The sequence below is a fragment of the Ranitomeya variabilis genome, chromosome 4, assembly GCF_051348905.1.
Source record: "Ranitomeya variabilis isolate aRanVar5 chromosome 4, aRanVar5.hap1, whole genome shotgun sequence".
In the NCBI taxonomy this organism is placed as follows: domain Eukaryota; kingdom Metazoa; phylum Chordata; class Amphibia; order Anura; family Dendrobatidae; genus Ranitomeya; species Ranitomeya variabilis.
In genome coordinates, this window is record NC_135235.1 from 224,743,395 (window position 1) to 224,762,969 (window position 19,575).

Consider the following 19,575-nt stretch of genomic DNA (forward strand, 5'->3'; position numbering starts at 1 on the left):
TGACGACCTTGCGGCAATCTGAGGAGTCCATTCTCCCTGGTAATATGTCCGCCCCATCCGAATTGACTGGCGTCTGTGGTAACCGTAAGGGAAAGGGGTGAGCATTGTGGTATGGCTTAGTATAGCCTACTCACGTGCCTCCAAAGCTGGTCAGTCCCCTCAGGTCTGGCTGTTTCCTCCATAATGAGGACAGTTTTAACCATATAGCCGAGTGCTCCCTTTGTCAGGATGGCCGGCGACATAAAGACCCCTTTAAGACGTTTATATAGGATTTACCTGGTTGATCCTGCCCTCCTTACCACCCCTGCGGTTTACCGTGCTGTAATGCCCCGAGGCCGGCGCTGCTGCCGGCGCCATGCTCCGAAGTGACGCGGCCGTCGTGGCCGGAAGTGACGCGGCCGCTGGACCCAGAAGTGACCACCTGGAAGCGGACTCTGGGGAACGCTGCAGCCGCATGCTGGAAGCGGCCGCTGCTGGAAGCAGCCGCTGCACTCACACCCCGGCAGAAAACGCCCAGACCGAGAGCCCCCTGAGCGGAGGAAACAGACCCGACCCCAGGAGCAGCGCTGCACTGGGGAGGCTGAGGGACCCCCCATAACAGGTATTAGCCGTAGATGTCTTCCGGCAGGGAAGGGAAAGGCTGGGCCCCCCGATCCCCACCATCTGCACAGCACCGTCGGAGGAAAGGCTTGCCGTTCCTATCCACAGTGGGACAGGAAAAACACTGGTGGGTGGAGTGGGGAGAGTCCTTTTAACCGCTTGTTGTTCCTGTCCCACTGTGGGCAAGAAGAATGTCCTCCAGTGGTGCTGTCAGGATGGTGAACTGGAAAACATGGCTGCCTTCTCGTAAAAATAGCGCTACTCCCACCTGCAGTGATTAGCGCAGAGCAGCCTGGGTGGGAGACAAAGGGGATTTTAATTCGAAGTTGGAGCCAAGATGTAACGGAAAACCCGTCACCATCATCAGTGCGTGATGCCGCATCTACGGCCGCCATCTGAGGGGTCTTATAAAATGGCCCTTTAAGCCCCCTTCATCCACAATCACACGACTGGTGGAATCAGCGACCAATAAGGATCATCTCCATCCCGCGTGCTCATCTGCAGCGGTGACGGCGTCTCCTCAGATTCTTCCATCTCCTCCAGAAACAAAAGCTGAAAACTGAGAGAATAAAAGAATCGGCGGACGAGCGGCGTCATTTCCATACAATCACCTGCAGCTATTGACGCCGCCGCTCCATCATCACAAGACATCACTCCATCTGCAGCCGCAGCAGAGGGGGAGCAACAGATCATCGCCCCCGCCGACTAGCAGCACAGGGCCCCGCATTAGTTCCTAAAGTCGCTGACGGGAGGAGAATCTCAGAGGCTGAAGGCTGGAAAGCATCGTCACCGCTCACATTCATTCACACATAAGGCACCGCCGCCTACTATCTGTACGTGGCGTGCTAGTGCCCACTGTTATCAGCCATATCTCACAAGAAGTGCAGAAAGCCCCCGGCCGCTGTGGTCACAAGTCCAAAACCGAGGACCTCGTCTTTTGTTGCTGCACGATTACCTCAGCAAGGGCCCCCCCCCGGCAGACCCAGGCCTCAGCAAGGGCCCAACCCGGCAGACCCAGGCCTCAGCAAGGGCCCAACCCGGCAGACCCAGGCCTCAGCAAGGGCCCAACCCGGCAGACCCAGGCCTCAGCAAGGGCCCAACCCGGCAGACCCAGGCCTCAGCAAGGGCCCAACCCGGCAGACCCAGGCCTCAGCAAGGGCCCAACCCGGCAGACCCAGGCCTCAGCAAGGGCCCAACCCGGCAGACCCAGGCCTCAGCAAGGGCCCAACCCGGCAGACCCAGGCCTCAGCAAGGGCCCAACCCGGCAGACCCAGGCCTCAGCAAGGGCCCAACCCGGCGGACCCAGGCCTCAGCAAGGGCCCAACCCGGCGGACCCAGGCCTCAGCAAGGGCCCAACCCGGCGGACCCAGGCCTCAGCCAGAGCCCAACCCGGCGGACCCAGGCCTCAGCAAGGGCCCAACCAGGCAGACCCAGGCCTCCAAAACGGCTTCCTCCCGGCGGACCCAGGCCTCAGCAATGACCACCCCAGCGGACCAAGGCCTCTGCAATGACCCCCCCGGCGGGACTCACTTTGGGCTGTAGCAAAATCAACAAACCAGTGATGCAGTTGGATCCTCCGGGGAAGCACAGCACCATGTTGGTTGTGACCTGTTGCAGGTTGACAAGACCCAGGGTCCTGGAGCAGGCGACACAATGACATCACTGCCACATAGCCGATATGTGGAGGAGGAAAAAACTTATTTTCCCGAAGCAGCGAGCACGTCCCGGCTGATGAACGTTCTGTTCACCATAAACTGAAGTCCGGCCGCCGGGGTACGGCACAGAGGAGGGATTACTATATTTAGAAGGCACTCAGGAGGGTTTACGGCTATTCATGTGGGGGCATCAAAGATCAGGGCAGTCAGGGGGGCATTATTACTTTATAAGTGGGCACTTGGGGTATTATTGTAAGGAGGTGCTCAGGGAGCATTATTTGTTCTAAAGAGACACATTTACTTTCTAAGGAGGCACTAAGAAATATTATTATTTTCAAGGGGGCAATAATCATTTTATGGGCGCACCACTTCTCTGGAGCTTAGTGAAGGACCTTATTACTTTCTTATTGGGGGACACAGGACATTATCTATGGGGGACATCGTTCTTACAGCTACTTGGCACTTTATGTTTTCGGAGGCAATCTCTGTCCGAACATTCTTTAAGGGATAATTACAGTAGGGACAATTATTTCAAGTATTGGGGTCCCTGTGCCTCAAAACAGGTGCAGCACAGAATTAGGGGCATCAGCAGGATGGGAACTGGTGGGGACGGAGCTGGAAGAGTGAAATGTGTCTACAGACTGCAGGAGAGCCGTGACCAAGAAGAAGTCGCCATGGTGGACTGGGTCAGATGGAGAAGAGGTGAAAAGTGAAAACCCCAAACCTGGCTCCTCCCACTGGAGCCGCGCAGAGCATGTCTGGGAATAAAGAGTCGGCCATATCACAAAGCTGCGGCTCCAAAGGCTCTGGTCCCTTCCCCTTTAAAAATTGGAGTACATGTCCAAAATTGTATCAAAGTTTTATTAAGTTACATAAATAGCATAGATACATGTATAACAATACCTTAAAACATATATAGAAAGAATCAGAGAAGTTTAGGTAGCACAGACCAAACTAACGGCGCTGTCCATCACCGACGCCTATATATAGTAATCATATGCGCAATGCAAAGGATAGTAAGGTAGGTTCAGAGACCAGGAGAAAGTAGGGTAGTATAGAAAAACACAGCATAGCCCTGTACATAGGCTAATGCCTCAGTATCTAAATGTTCAAACCCTTCCCTGTGCTCTTACCACAATCCTGGCGTCAGACCTGGACAGCACCGTTGCCCCAACGCGCGTTTCGCGTCAGCTTCGTCAGGGGGCGGAAGCTGACGCGAAACGCGCGTTGGGGCAACGGTGCTGTCCAGGTCTGACGCCAGGATTGTGGTAAGAGCACAGGGAAGGGTTTGAACATTTAGATACTGAGGCATTAGCCTATGTACAGGGCTATGCTGTGTTTTTCTATACTACCCTACTTTCTCCTGGTCTCTGAACCTACCTTACTATCCTTTGCATTGCGCATATGATTACTATATATAGGCGTCGGTGATGGACAGCGCCGTTAGTTTGGTCTGTGCTACCTAAACTTCTCTGATTCTTTCTATATATGTTTTAAGGTATTGTTATACATGTATCTATGCTATTTATGTAACTTAATAAAACTTTGATACAATTTTGGACATGTACTCCAATTTTTCTTGGTTCTCATTATAGCGGGAGTGTCCTTTTTTTATTTTTGTCCCCCATTTTTTTAGGCTCCCCCACTGGGGTTGTGAGCATGTGGAGGGACAGTAGATGGTCATTTTTCTTCTTGGGTTTGTTCTATCCCTTCCCCTTTAAGCAGCTCTACAGTGTGAGGAGCCATCAAACAGCTCCGGTATCTCAGCTTCCAGAACTGCTGCAAATATACACTCACCGGCCACTTTATTAGGTACACCTGTCCAACTTCTTGTTAACACTTAATTTCTAATCAGCCAATCACATGGCGGCAACTCAGTGCATTTAGGCATGTAGACATGGTCAAGACAATCTCCTGCAGTTCAAACCGAGCATCAGTATGGGGAAGAAAGGTGATTTGAGTGCCTTTGAACGTGGCATGGTTGTTGGTGCCAGAAGGGCTGGTCTGAGTATTTCAGAAACTGCTGATCTACTGGGATTTTCACGCACAACCATCTCTAGGGTTTACAGAGAATGGTCCGAAAAAGAAAAAAAATCCAGTGAGCGGCAGTTCTGTGGGCGGAAATGCCTTGTTGATGCCAGAGGTCAGAGGAGAATGGGCAGACTGGTTCGAGCTGATAGAAAGGCAACAGTGACTCAAATCGCCACCCGTTACAACCAAGGTAGGCCTAAGAGCATCTCTGAACGCACAGTGCGTCGAACTTTGAGGCAGATGGGCTACAGCAGCAGAAGACCACACCGGGTACCACTCCTTTCAGCTAAGAACAGGAAACTGAGGCTACAATTTGTACAAGCTCATCGAAATTGGACAGTAGAAGATTGGAAAAACGTTGCTTGGTCTGATGAGTCTCGATTTCTGCTGCGACATTCGGATGGTAGGGTCAGAATTTGGCGTAAACAACATGAAAGCATGGATCCATCCTGCCTTGTATGGAGCATCTTTGGGATGTGCAGCTGACAAATCTGCGGCAACTGTGTGATGCCATCATGTCAATATGGACCAAAATCTCTGAGGAATGCTTCCAGCACCTTGTTGAATCTATGCCACGAAGAATTGAGGCAGTTCTGAAGGCAAAAGGGGGTCCAACCCGTTACTAGCATGGTGTACCTAATAAAGTGGCCGGTGAGTGTATATGTCCAGCAGCTCCTCCTCCCAACAACCACACACCGCACCCCTCCTCCTCCAGACAACCACACACCGCTCTCCCTCCTCCTCCTGACAACCACACACCGCTCTCCCTCCTCCTCCTGACAACCACACACCGCTCTCCCTCCTCCTCCTGACAACCACACACCGCTCTCCCTCCTCCTCCTGACAACCACACACCGCTCTCCCTCCTCCTCCTGACAACCACACACCGCTCTCCCTCCTCCTCCTGACAACCACACACCGCTCTCCCTCCTCCTCCTGACAACCACACACCGCTCTCCCTCCTCCTCCTGACAACCACACACGGCTCTCCCTCCTCCTCCTGACAACCACACACGGCTCTCCCTCCTCCTCCTGACAACCACACACCGCTCTCCCTCCTCCTCCTGACAACCACACACCGCTCTCCCTCCTCCTCCTGACAACCACACACCGCGCTCCCTCCTCCTCCTCCTGACAACCACACACCGCTCTCCTCCTCCTCCTGACAACCACACACCGCTCTCCTCCTCCTCCTCCTGACAACCACACACTGCTCTCCTCCTGACAACCACACACCTCTCTCCCTCCTCACACCAGAGTTGACATATTGTAATGACGGGGGCAGTCACCCTCCTCCCCGGTGCCCGGCAGCCCTCCACCTCCTGACCGCCGAACCTCTCACCTTCACCGCATAGTCTATGACCCGCTTGACACCGACCAGGGCCCGCAGCGCCATGTTTCCTGCAGACCGAATCGAAGGCTCTGCGCCGCTAACCAATCAAATCTTTCACATAGCCAGCAGCCAATCACGGAGCTAAACACTTTAGCCAATCACAAGATTCGACATCTGGTGAAATGCATCACGTGCTCATACAGCATCATCCAATCACTAAAGAAGACGTCACCTACTTACGTCATTTAGAGGTCAAATCGGACTGCTGCGGGGCGGCCATATTTGATTTGGGCAGCGAGGAGTTCTGCAGTGCAGATAGACACGTTGAGACTCGGAGAGAGCAGATGATGGCTATTTGTGTCTGTGAGAAGCCGAGGCGGAGGCTTATAGCAAAGGCTACTAATACTAAAAGCGTCATCCGCCCATTACACTTCTGCGATGATATCCACCAATCACATTCCAGCTCTCAGGTCTCTGCGCCCTTTTGGAAAATGATAGAAGCTCGCTGATTGGTTGCATTTCACAGCTGCCTCACTTTCCGTTTATGCTTGTTTTTACATACTTTTAGAAGTTTTTTTTGTGTGTAAGTCAACGTGGTGATGCCAAAAATACGTTTTATAAACTTCAAATTACTAAATTACAGAATTTTGAGATGACGTTAATAAATCTAGAAATTCCCTTTAAATGTAAGGAAAGAAGCCAGTATCTCCAATCTATGGGGAAAAAATAATAATACAAGTCTGTTCTTAAAAATGCTGACTGTGCAGGTGACCGTTCATGCAAATCAGTGCCATGAGAGGTCATCCTAGTGGGGGTATAGGGGTATTGGACCCAAAGTCTTCAATATTTTCAAATTCAGGTCTCTGTATTGGGAGAAGGCAGAGGCGTAGCTAGGGTTTTGGTTCAGGGGGGCGAAGCTTCTAAGTGGCCTCTAACCAGGTAACCATTACAACTGGGTGACGCACCCTAACAGTGGAGAACCTCAGCAGATGACCGTGCTGTTACTGAAGATAATCTCTATATAACGACCAACATGGATATTACTGTGATATGGTCAGTGGTAGGTACCAGCCTTACAGACCATATAAGAGATCACTGCACAGTTACAGATGGTGACTTACCGCTATACTCTATAGTATAATGCACCCCCATAGGCAGACTCTATAATATAATGCTCCCCCATAGGCAGACTCTATAGTATAATGCTCCCCCATAGGCAGACTCTATAGTATAATGCACCCCCATAGGCAGACTTTATATTGTATAATGCACCCCATAAGCAGACTATATTGTATAATGCACCCCCATAGGTAGACTCTCTAGTATAATGCAGCACCCATAGGCAGCCTCTATATTGTATAATGCTCCCCCATAGGCAGACTCTATAGTATAATGCACCCCCATAGGCAGACTATAGTATAATGCACCCCCATAGGCAGACTATAGTATAATGCACTCCTCATAGGCAGATTCTATATAGTATAATGCAGCCCCCATAGGAAGACTCTATATAGTATAATGCAGCCCCTATAGGAAGACTATAGTATAATGCACCCCCCATAGGCAGACTCTATAGTATAATGCACTACCCATAGGCAGACTCTATAGTATAATACACTCCCCATAGGCAGACTATATTGTATAATGCACCCCCATAAGCAGACTTTATATTGTATAATGCACCCCATAAGCAGACTATATTGTATAATGCACCCCCATAGGTAGACTCTCTAGTATAATGCAGCACCCATAGGCAGCCTCTATATTGTATAATGCACCCCCATAGGCAGACTCTACAGTATACTGCACTCCGCATAGGCAGACTCTATAGTATTATGCACCCCCATAGGAAGACTCTATAGTATTATGCACCCTCATAGGCAGACTCTATATTGTATAATGCACCCCCATAAGCAGACTATATTGTATAATGCACCCCCATAGGCAGACTCTATAGTATAATGCAGCACCCATAGGCAGCCTCTATATTGTATAATGCACCCCCCATAGGCAGACTCTATATTGTATATTGCACCCCCATAAGCAGACTATATTGTATAATGCACCCCCATAGGTAGACTCTATAATATAATGCAGCACCCATAGGCAGCCTCTATATTGTATAATGCACCCCCATAGGCAGACTCTATAGTATAATGCAGCACCCATAGGCAGCCTCTATATTGTATAATGCACCCCCCATAGGCAGACTCTATATTGTATTATGCACCCCCATAAGCAGAGTCTATATTGTATAATGCACCCCCATAGGCAGACTATAGTATAATGCACCCCCCATAGGCAGCCTCTATATTTTATAATGCAACGCCATAGGCAGACTCTATATTGTATTATGCACCCCCATAAGCAGACTCTATATTGTATAATGCACCCCCATAGGCAGACTCTATAGTATAATGCACCCCCCATAGGCAGACTCTATAGTATAATGCACCCCCCATAGGCAGTCTCTATATTGTATAATGCACCCTCATAGGCAGTCTCTATATTGTATAATGCACCCCCATAGGCAGTCTCTATATTGTATAATGCACCCCCATAGGCATACTCTATAGTATAATGCACCCCCCCATAAGCAGACTCTATAGTATAATACAGCCCCATAAAAACAATAAATATTCACGTCTCTTCCTCCTGGTTCCTCTGCTGCTCTGAGCGCCCACGCATCTCCAGACAGCGGGCGCCGAGTAGTGACGTCATTGCGACCCCTGTCAGTGTCGGCATCAGTGACGTCAGATGCTGAGAGGGGGATGATGGAGAGGGAGTGTAATGCTCCTCTCATCAATGCGTTCAGCTGTTGAAGCTGCAATAACGGGGGGCTCCGCCTGCTCAGGGGCCCCATAGCGGCCGGGTGGTAGAGCAGGGAGATCGTGTCTCCTTGTTCTGCCGCAGTGTAACTGATGTGTGAAACGATACAATACAGTAGCATAGCTCTGGATGGGCCCCCTCCGAGCTCGGGGCGACCGGTAGATATGCAACAGGAAGAAGGTAAAGGCCCCTAATTATGGGGCGCAATTACTTTTCAGATGGGTTTTTATGGCAGACGGAGCAGGAATACTCCACATTGCAAGCAAATGCGCCTTTATGATCACTGTGGGAGCAAGACAACACAATAGGAAGCAAGAACTGACCCATAAGAAGAATTAACCCTTGAATTAAAAAAAAATACCATCTAAAGAAGAGAGGTTTAAAAAAAAAAAAGTTAAAAATTATAAATGGCGCTATTGCACTATGTGTCCAGTAGGTGTCGCCGCTTCATACACATTTCTTACACTATATACCTCTAGTGTCAGGATACAGATGATTAGTAAATTAGAAAACTGCACAGAGAAGGGGAAGTCCTTCTTATGGACCATTAGATTCCCTGGATTTTATGTTTTGGATTCAGGGTGCAAAAAGTTGTGATTATAGGACAACCCCCTTTAAAATATTAACTTGAAACAATGACATTGCCCACTAGGAGGCACAAAAGAAAAAAAAAAACTTTTATTCCTCCATAGACTTTTAGTCCCTTATCAAGTCCATAAGTGTATTTCGTCATTATTGTTATTTTTTACTTTTGCGCCCCCTGGTGGGCACTGCCATCGCTCCATGTTTGAGTTTCTTGACCTGGGAATTTTGCAGATATTTTCTTTTCTTTTTTTTAACCCTTTTAATATTTGTTGCCTAAGATCTCTTTAACCAACCTGTGTGCATGACCACAGCCCTTGTAATAATATATAATGACTCCGTAGATTATAGCAAGTAAAGACTCAGAGTCTTATTTTTTATTGGTCGCAGCTTTTTCATGGTGCTCTCTTCAGTTGGCGAAACGCCTGGGTGCCTGCCTCACCCGTGTAGGGTAACGCCTTGGCACTTCTTCGGGGTAGGTTGACATCCTTGGTATTTTCGCAGGTCTGGCCCTTGAAAGGGCCATCATAGAAGACTTCTGGTCGTTCGTGGTCGACCCTGAGCTTGTGGTCGCCTCTGGTGGTGACTGTTGCTGAGGCATAGACCTTTGCGTCACGTCCTTAGCGTCCGTTTTTCCCGGCATGGCCTCCTTACTGGCAGTCTCCTCTGGTCGTGGAGATTTCATGAGTGGCATTAGGACATTGTCTGTGGCCACCATTGGATGTGGAACAGTTACCGGGGATCTTGGGGCAGCATCCATTGAGATTGGGCGGGGTGCGATCAGAGATGACGCGGTGTCCGCCGAGGGTGGGAAGACTCTTTGTGGGACACTTTCTAGTAATCTTTGAACATTGGCGGCGGCCATCGAGTAGAAATACGTCTTTTTCGGATCGTTATCTAGTTCCCTCGGTGCATCGGTGCCACCCACTGTGCTCGGAGGAGCGAAGCGCGCTGTGGTCTCGGATTCGGCATTTTGATGGACATCATTTTTTGGAAATCTGAAATTTAAGCAAAATTATTAATGGGCGAAAAAGAAAAAAACAACCGCCCCCCCCCAAAACCCCAGCCTCATAATAATAGGGAAACCCCAAAATAATACATTTTCAGGACTGGAACTAATAATAAATTGCTGCCACCTACAGGCGAAATAATATGAAAATGTAACCTCACCCGAGCATGATCCCGGCGCTGTGGTCAGTTCTGTTTTCGGGTCCGGATATGTGAAGCATAGAACTTCTGGCTGTTCAATAAGAAGCGTTCTTAGTGATGTCATCATTCCTATTATGATGTCATCATCCCCCTGCACTGCATGGAATCTCCCTATGAGTCAATGCTAATTAATTCACATTTGTCCCCTTGCTGTAAATTTGCCCTTTTACTCCCGGATCACTTTTCCTTGTTGCTCCGGGGACCAATTTAAATCATTTTCCACTCTCGTTATTGCTTAAAAGGTGATGCCTTCTCACAAATTTCAGTAGCAGAGAACAAAGAAACAGTTTGTTTTTACAAAAAGTTTTCAAAAAGTTCAAAACATTACATAAAGTTTTCACAACTTTCTAAAAGTTTGAAACTTTTATGTTGACAATGCAATAAAAACAGAATTCTTCAGAACAAAATTTTAAGGAATTAAAGGGCGAAATTGAAGAATAAAAAACGAATAACAAAGATTTTAATTCTTTTAGAACAATGGAACTTTTTAGCCGTATGTACACAGTTATAGAAGAAATTGGGATAACCGACCCCCAGAGGGGTAATCAGTGACATTGACCCCCCACCCCACCCCACCCAACCCCCGTCCGTGCTGCCTGTCTGTTCTAATGGAGGAAGAAAACTAAGACAACATTAAAAAAAAAAAAGTTATTCTAAAAGTTTTAATAGATTTTTGCTTTAATGTGCACATTTTGGAATAATTAATACGAATCCCGTCAGGATTACCGCACTTTATCTGCGTTATATTCACTAAGAAAAAGCAGAAACAAAAATCTCCAAATTCCTAAAAACCTTATAAAAAAGAATATCCCTCCACAGATAAACTAAGAATTTGGGAACTGGTTGATGAAATCACAAGTTGGATTTCAGTCCGTCCTGTGGTTCCTGGCAGCCATTTATCTTATTGCATACAGCAAGCTGGTGGATTGTATACCGCACTGGTCAAAAGTTTGGACACCCCTGTTCATGTTGATGCAGGGATTCTCCTTGTTCTTTTTGGAATGTGCTCATTGCGGTTTCAGACAGAAGACAGCAAAACACAGGAAAACAAGGAGACAAGAAATGTGTGAAACAAACCTGATTATTGTGTTGGATTTACAGCAGCACTACTCAGTACATTTGGATTCACAGCTAACATACTGATTACTGCTGTATTCACAGCTACAATACTCAGTACTGCTGTATTCACAGCTACACTACTCAATACTGCTAGATTCACAGCAGCATTACTCAGCACTGCTGGATTCTCATCTACACTGCTCAGTACCGCTAGATTCACAGCTAGACTACTCAGTAAGTTGGATTCACAGCTACACTACTCAGTACTTCTAGATTCACAGCTACACTATTCAGTATTGCTGGATTCACACCTAAACTACTCAGTACTGCTAGAGTCACAGCTACATTACTCAGTACTGCTGGATTCCCATCTATACTACTCAGTATTGCTGGATTCAGAGCTACACTACTCAGTACTGCTGGATTCACACCAAGACTACTCAGTACTGCTAGATTCACAGCTACATTACTCAGTACTGCTGGATTCGGAGCTACACTACTCAGTACTGCTGGATTCACACCAAGACTACTTAGTACTGATGGATTCACAGCTACACTACTCAGTACTGCTGGATTCAGAGCTACACTACCCAGTACTGCTGGATTTGGAGCTACACTACTCAGTACTGCTGGATTCACAACTACACTACTTAGTACTGCTAGATTCACAGCTACTTTACTCAGTACTGCTGGATACACAGTTACACTACTCAGTGTTACCCCTCAGATTCCTCCCATTTTACCCTGATGACCACTTTACATCCTCTTGGCTTCTCTCAAACAAGTTAATTAGGTTGTCGCCTGGAATGACTTCTAACAGTCTTTAAGGAGTTCTCAGAGATGCTGAGCTCTGTGTCCAACTCATCCCAAATCATCACCATAGGTTACAGGTCAGGTGATTGTGGAGGCCATAGAATCTGATGCATCCTCCATCCCTCTCATTCTGGGTCACATCGCCCTGACATAGCCTGACTGGTCTCCTCTGGACAGTTGATGTTGAGATGTTTCTGTTACTTGATATCTTTACATCATTTATCTGAGGTGCTGTCAATTTGTGCTTTCTGAGGCTGGCAACTCTGATGAACTTATCCTCTGCAGCAGAGGTCATTTTTGGGCTTCCTTTCCTCATGACAGCCAGTTTCATCACATTTATTGATGGTTTTCATTACTGCACTTCAGGTTACCTTCAAGATTCGAGCAATTTTCTGGACTGACTGACCTTGATGTCTAAAAGTAATAATGGACTGTTGTTTCTGATTCCTTGAGACATACCTGTTTATTGGAAGCCATTCCAGCGGATGACTTAATGAAGTTGCTGGAGAGAATGCTAGGGGGTGTAAAGCCACCATCATAGTGACAGGGGGGATACATGAGATATCTAAGGTGTAATACAAATTCCGGTTTGTTTCTCACAAGTTTCTTTACTCTCCTGTTTCCATATCTGTGTTCCTTCCTTAGTGGTTTCGCTGCCTTCAGTCTGACTTTGTAATGTGCGCATGCCACTAAGAACTAGGAAATGATTGAATGGTCAGGGGTGTTCAAACTTTTGCAGTTATTACATATCCATGGGCTCATGGGTGAAGGACTGGACATCAGATGTACAGAGCAGTCTGGAGCAGGAGAAAGATGAATCTGATGAAGAGGAGGACATAAGCTGTGGACGATACCAGTGTTTACACCGACTCATATCCGGGTATTGGTGATGATCGATGAGCCAGGAGGTGGCAAATCCCTGAAAAAACAGCACAAGATATAATGTGGGCTATTAGACGCGTGACTGTCTATGTATTGGCTACCTGGTACTCCGTGACCCCATGTTCCCAGCCAATACGTCACTAGATGTGATTTGGCTTTACTTTCCACTCACATTCAGAGCTGCAATCACAATTCTGCTAGCTACCACTATACCTGATAGTTTGCTTTGACATCCCATGATATCTTACAGCCCCTTCAATGCATTTAGCATTCACAAAATGCACAAAGAGCCTGCAGGGAGCAACAACAATACACCATGTGTGACACGTAGAGTGCTAAAGAGCACTGCTGGATTCACAGCTATACTGCTCAGTACTGCTGGATTCACAGCTACACTGCTCAGTACTGCTGGATTTTCAGCTACACTACTCAGTATTGCTGGATTCAGAGCTAAACTACTCACTATTGCTGGATTTACAGCTACACTCCTCAGTATTGCTGGATTTACAGCTACATTACTCAGTACTGCTGGATTCACAGCTACACTTCTCAGTACTGCTGTATAAAGTCTGCATCTCTAGATATGACTTTAGTATAGTCTGGAAAGGATTCTCAATATTACATGAAAGGCAATAAGCGTCTCACCCCCCCCCCCCCCCAGGAAGAATTGGGGTCCCTGAGACCACACACGTCCCATCTTAATATTTCACCCCACCACCTAAATACTTGTTACATGTTCTTACATGGATTTTTTTGTGTTTTTTTGATGGGGAAGGGACAGCAGACCGACCTGAAATGATGAGGAGCACATTGGCTGTCCAGCACAGGTAGAAGGACCACTGGTAATTACAAGAACTGTTGAGGACTGAATAAGACGTCTCAGCCGTGTAAACGGACATCCCGACAAGAAGAAACATAGCTGCAAAATATAAGGGCACAGAATAAACCATAAGGACCCCAAGAGTTGCATTCATTATTCAATTGGCTGAATGCAAAGCCCTATTTTTTTTTTTACCTGGAACAGCGCCACCTGTTAAGTTGTGGGTGTGTCTGGTATTGCAGCTCATTTTTTCACTTGGGACTGTGCTGCCATACCAGATAAAGCCACAACCAATGGAGAAATCTTGAAAAAGCTCTTTAATATACAAGTTTTATAAAATTACCTCCCCATCCCTAGTAGTGTAAAGTCTTTTTTTCCCCTTCTCCATAAGTTTGGGTCTTCTGCTACCAGGTGGTGCTTTGATATAATAATGCAGCACCATCTCATGTTGGAAAACATATCAAGCCTGATGAAGATGTTAGGACTTTTGTTCTCACCTGATAAGCTTTGCAGGACAGCTGTTCCGAGGCAGGCGGTGATTCTTCCTACATGGAACTTGAGAAATGTGAGGCAGGAAAATATCATCCCAAAGATGAGAAGCGCGGTGGAGAAGATAACAAACCCTCTGGTGGCATTTATGTATCCTGGAGGAAGAACACACAGAGCCATCGTGTAATGATCACTATATATCAGATCACAATATAATCAGTGAACAGAAACCACCACTAGGGGGAGCTCACTGCATATGAATCCCCTTGCAGTGAGCTCCCCCTAGTGGTGACTTAAAGCTGACCTTATTTTATATTTTAGCTAAAAGCCTGTATCGAGGAAAGCAGAGATAATGGAGCTCTGTAGCAAAACACCGGTGCTTAAACCATTACAGAGAATTTTGGACCTAAAAAGAGTAAATAAAATTATTTTATAGATAAATCAAAAGTACAAGGGAATAAAAGAAACCTTGTAATACATTTTATAAGAGAAATATGCTTCTTTCTCCACTTGTGAGCCACTTTCTCACCTTCCTCCTCAACTCATCATTCACACATTCTGTGAAAACCTGCATTGCTTAAGATAAATGGACTTCCAGCTCATCAAGACTTCAGACTGCAGCTGCTTATTGAAGTCTATGGAGAGGAGAGGGGAAGCAGGAAAAGAATGCAATAAGCAGAGATTACACTGCTGTTTTCTAGTAAGTGGTTTATCTAATCCCAATGCTGGATTCACAGGTACACTACTTAGTACTGCTGTATAACGTCATCAATGTCTCCTCTTTGCTGTCAAATGAGTATTTTATCTCACTACAATGATGGATTCACAGTTACACTGTCCGATATCGCTGTAAAAATGCATCCCTGCTTCATCTTTCTAGTGTTTTTTTCCCACCACTATGACAGATTCACTGCTACATTGTCCAGTATTGCCTTATAAAGTCATCCTCTGCTTTCTATTAAATGTTTTATCTCACCACTATAATGGATTCACAGATATATTGTCCAGTAATTCTGTATAAAGTCATCCATGCTGCTGATTTCTAGTAATTGGTTTATCTCACCACAGTGTTGGATTCACAGATAAACTGTCCAGTACTGCTGTATAAAACCATCCATTCTGCCGCTTTCTAGTAAGTGTTTTATCTCACTAAAGAGCTGGTTTCACATCTACACTTTCCAGTGTTGTTGCATAAAGTTCTCCATGTTACCTCCTTCTAATAAGTGTTTTATCTCACCACAATGATGGATTCACAGATACAATGTCCAGTACTGCTGTATAAATTCAGCCATGCTGCTGATTTCTAGCAATTGTTTTATCTCACCACTGTACTGGATTCACAGCTACACTGTGGAGTGCTGCTGTATAAACTCATCCATGCTGACGCTTTCTAGTAAGTGTTTTATCTCATTAACGAGCTGTATTGACAGCTAAACTGTCCAGTGCTGTTGAATAAAGTCCACCATGTTGCCTCTTTCTAATGTGTTATAGTTCATCACAGTACTAGAGTCACAGCTACACTGTCCAGTACTGCTGTATAAAGTCCACTATACTGCTGCTTTATAATAACTGCTTATTGCACCACAGTGCTGGATGCATGATTAAACTGCACAATGATGCTATATAAAGTGTCATCCATGCTGCAAATGTCTACTAAGTGATTTATCACACCACAGTGCTGGATTCACATATACACTGTCCACTTCTGCTGTTTAAAGTTATCCATCCTGCTGTTTTCTAGTAAGTGTTTCATCTCACCACAATACTAGATTCACACCTACAGTGTTCAGTACTTATGTATAAAAAAAATCGATAAAGTTACTTTCTAGTGGTGTTTTATCTCACCCACAGGTGGATTTACAGCTACAATGCTCAGCACTGGTCTCTAATATCCTCCATGCTGCTTCTGAACATGCTATATAGAAACTGGAGAGCAGGAATCCCTTATAACAGCTAGTCTACACCCACTAGCTCAGAAAAAAAAGTAAGAAAAGGGGCTAGAACCTGCAGAGGGGGAAAATGTTAAAAAAGAGTAAAGTACAAGTCATATAATGGCTAGAAATAGCGATACTCCACATGTGCTCACACAGGGAAACTTATACTGAAAAGTCACCCTAAAAAGGTATTCTCAATATCCCCAGGTGCAGAATGAATTACTCACCGCTCCCGTTGACTTTGGTACATATGTTTTTAGTACAAGTTTGCCACAATCCCATATGGAACAAGTCAGACCCAAAGCCAACCAACCAGAAGTCAGTGAGAATCCCGGTGAGGAGAAGAATGAAGCCAAGACTGGAGCAGCAGAGGCCAAAAATATTCATCAACATGATTCACTGTGAGTCAAACGCAGAACCTGCAAAATCTTAGAGAGAGACAGAGAGATAGCAGTAATATTATATCCAACATGAGATGGTATAATGGTACGTGCAAAATGTGTATATTAGGAGATGAGCAGTATTATAGCAGTTATATTATTGTACATAGGGGACAGTATTATAGTAGTTATATTCCTGCACATAGGGGCAGTATTATAGTAGTTATATTCTTGTACATAGGGGCAGTATTATAGTAGTTATATTCTTGTATATAGGAGCAGTATTATAGTAGTTATATTCTTGTACATAGGGGCAGTATTATAGTAGTTATATTCTTGTACATAGGGGGCAGTATTATAGTAGTTATATTCTTGTACATAGGGGCAGTATTATAGTAGTTATATTCTTGTACATAGGGGGCAGTATTATAGTAGTTATATTCTTGTATATAGGGGCAGTATTATAGTAGTTATATTCTTGTACATAGGGGCAGTATTATAGTAGTTATATTCCTGTACATAGGAGCAGTATTATAGTAGTTATATTCTTGTACATAGGGGCAGTATTATAGTAGTTATATTCTTGAACATAGGAGCAGTATTATAGTAATTATATTCTTGTACATAGGGGCAGTATTATAGTAGTTATATTCTTGTACATAGGGGCAGTATTATAGGAGTTATATTCATGTACATAGGAGCAGTATTATAGTAGTTATATTCTTGTACATAGGGTGCAGTATTATAGTAGTTATATTCTTGTACATAGGAGCAGTATTATAGTAGTTATATTCTTGTACATAGGAGCAGTATTATAGTAGTTATATTCTTGTACATAGGGCAGTATTATAGTAGTTATATTCTAGTACATAGGAGCAGTATTATAGTAGTTATATTCTTGTACATAGGGGCAGTATTATAGTAGTTATATTCTTGTACATAGGAGCAGTATTATAGTAGTTATATTCTTGTACATAGGAGCAGTATTATAGTAGTTATATTCTTGTACATAGGAGCAGTATTATAGTAGTTATATTCTTGTACATAGGGCAGTATTATAGTAGTTATATTCTAGTACATAGGAGCAGTATTATAGTAGTTATATTCTTGTACATAGGGGCAGTATTATAGTAGTTATATTCTTGTACATAGGAGCATTATTATAGTAGTTATATTCTTGTACATAGTGGGCAGTATTATAGTAGTTATATTCTTGTACATAGGAGCAGTATTATAGTAGTTATATTCTCGTACATAGGGGTAGTATTATAGTAGTTATATTCTTGTGCATAGGAGCAGTATTACAGTAGTTATATTCTTGTACATAGGGGGCACTATTATAGTAGTTATAGTCTTGTGCATAGGAGTAGTATTATAGTAGTTATATTCCTGTACATAGGAGCAGTATTATAGTAATTATATTCCTGTACATAGGAGCAGTATTATAGTAGTTGTATTCTTGCACATAGGGGCAGTATTGTAGTAGTTCTGTATAGTATAGTAGTACTATTAACGGTGATATCCTCAGTGGTTGCAGTAGCTCTTACGGTACGTGCAGCATCTGAGCTCTTTGCAGTTGTCCGTACATGAATGTTGGAGACTTATGTGTCACACAGAAGCCACAGATCACACAGGATGTGCCGCTGTTTGTGTCTTTTATTCTGAGTATGTCTCTATAGTTTCAGTTATTATCTGTATATAGAAATAACAATTGTATCATGGTGACGGTGCAAGATACAGATGTAGCAGGGCTGATTTTGTCATCGCTCCTGGTCTTATGCCCTTATACATACACATCTTATAATAAATCCCCGTTGCCCCCAGTATGTCATGTCCGTACACCCAGTGATAATATGCTATAATAGTCTGACCGCCGTTTTGCCCAGTGAAGGATAAGCTGCTTTACTCATGAGAATATCGTCCGGACATTATAGCAAGCAGAGATCCTGAAAATGGCGCGCGGCTCATATGCAAAGCTTCAGAATGTTTCATTATGAAATAATAAAAAAATAATAATTTCCTTTTTGTAGGAATGATAGAAAATGAGGGGACGATTCCTAGATTTCCCATTCTTGCACTTTATGAGAGTTGTGATTCCTCCCCTCTTCCTGCACTCCGGGCCATCTATTAATAATGGGCACATGTCAATTTGGCTCCAGTCCTAGGTATTGGGGTACACGTTCCTCCATGCCCTCCCCAATTATACCCCATTCAGCTTTTCTCTGCGATTTATTATAGTGATGTAGCAGAGCTGAGCTTGTTATGGTAACGCAGTCCTATGTAAAACCTTGGATATAAGGAGATGCGCCCATTTATAAGCTCAGCTCTGCTACATCCCCATGTGCTCAGTATATAGCTCATAGTCACCTCTTTCCAGGGAGCGTGGTGGCCGTTCTTCTGCTTCCTGAGCGGTGTGTCTGGTAAATGTGACTCTGCTGAGAACGCCGTCACCTTAAAAGTGTGAGATATGAGGGTGGTCTTTCTGTTTATGTTCCAGGAAGCCCCACAAAGTGCAGCCGCAGAAGCAGCATAACCGTGTAAGAAAAAAATCAAAAAAAAAAATCGCACATCACTGCATCATTATAAATATTGTTCATCCAGGGCCTCCTTGTTCATGAATGGAATGCCAGGATACAGTGGAAGGTGACTCATTGCTTCTAAAGGTGTAACAAAAAGTCACGTAATGGGTAGAAATGGATAGAGCTTGTAAAGGTGAGCACTTTTGCAGTCTACTGCTTAATAAAATATGCAGCCGTTCCTGAGATATTAACACTTCTTTTATTCCAGAAAAAGGGCTTGTAAGCGCTGCTGCGGTGGTCGGTCTCCAAGGCAATGAGCTGTAAATAAAAGAAAAAAGTGTTAATATCTCAGGAACGGCTTTTAAGAAGCAGTAAATTGCAAAAGTGCTTGTATTTACAAGCTCTGACAGTATCCATATATAAAGATGAGAGTGATCCTT

At 44.8% G+C, this 19,575-nt stretch overlaps 2 protein-coding genes and 1 long non-coding RNA gene across 3 annotated transcripts in view; all 3 read right to left on the minus strand.

Annotated features, from left to right (window-relative positions):
• Nucleotides 1-5,785, minus strand: part of ETFB (electron transfer flavoprotein subunit beta) — a 28,562-nt gene extending 22,777 nt beyond the window's left edge. Inside the window, exon 1 of the mRNA XM_077260068.1 lies at nucleotides 5,629-5,785. Within this exon, the coding sequence (XP_077116183.1) occupies nucleotides 5,629-5,682 (54 nt within the window). The 5' untranslated portion in view covers nucleotides 5,683-5,785. The remainder of the gene's footprint in view (nucleotides 1-5,628) is intronic.
• Nucleotides 5,786-9,375: 3,590 nt separating this feature from the next.
• LOC143770444 (uncharacterized) lies at nucleotides 9,376-10,791 on the minus strand. The gene is made up of 2 exons (XR_013214632.1): nucleotides 10,201-10,791; nucleotides 9,376-10,028 (listed from the first exon to the last, which is right to left on the minus strand). It is a non-coding gene; the product is annotated as an uncharacterized LOC143770444 (long non-coding RNA).
• Nucleotides 10,792-10,887: 96 nt separating this feature from the next.
• On the minus strand, nucleotides 10,888-19,087 carry LOC143770445 (lens fiber membrane intrinsic protein-like). Its single transcript, XM_077260070.1, has 5 exons — nucleotides 18,984-19,087; nucleotides 16,464-16,664; nucleotides 14,311-14,457; nucleotides 13,784-13,912; nucleotides 10,888-13,030 (listed from the first exon to the last, which is right to left on the minus strand). The coding sequence occupies exons 2-5, from the start codon at nucleotides 16,627-16,629 to the stop codon at nucleotides 12,972-12,974; spliced, it is 501 nt and encodes a 166-aa protein (XP_077116185.1). The 5' UTR covers nucleotides 16,630-16,664; nucleotides 18,984-19,087; the 3' UTR covers nucleotides 10,888-12,971.
• Between the last annotated feature and the right edge of the window lie 488 nt (nucleotides 19,088-19,575).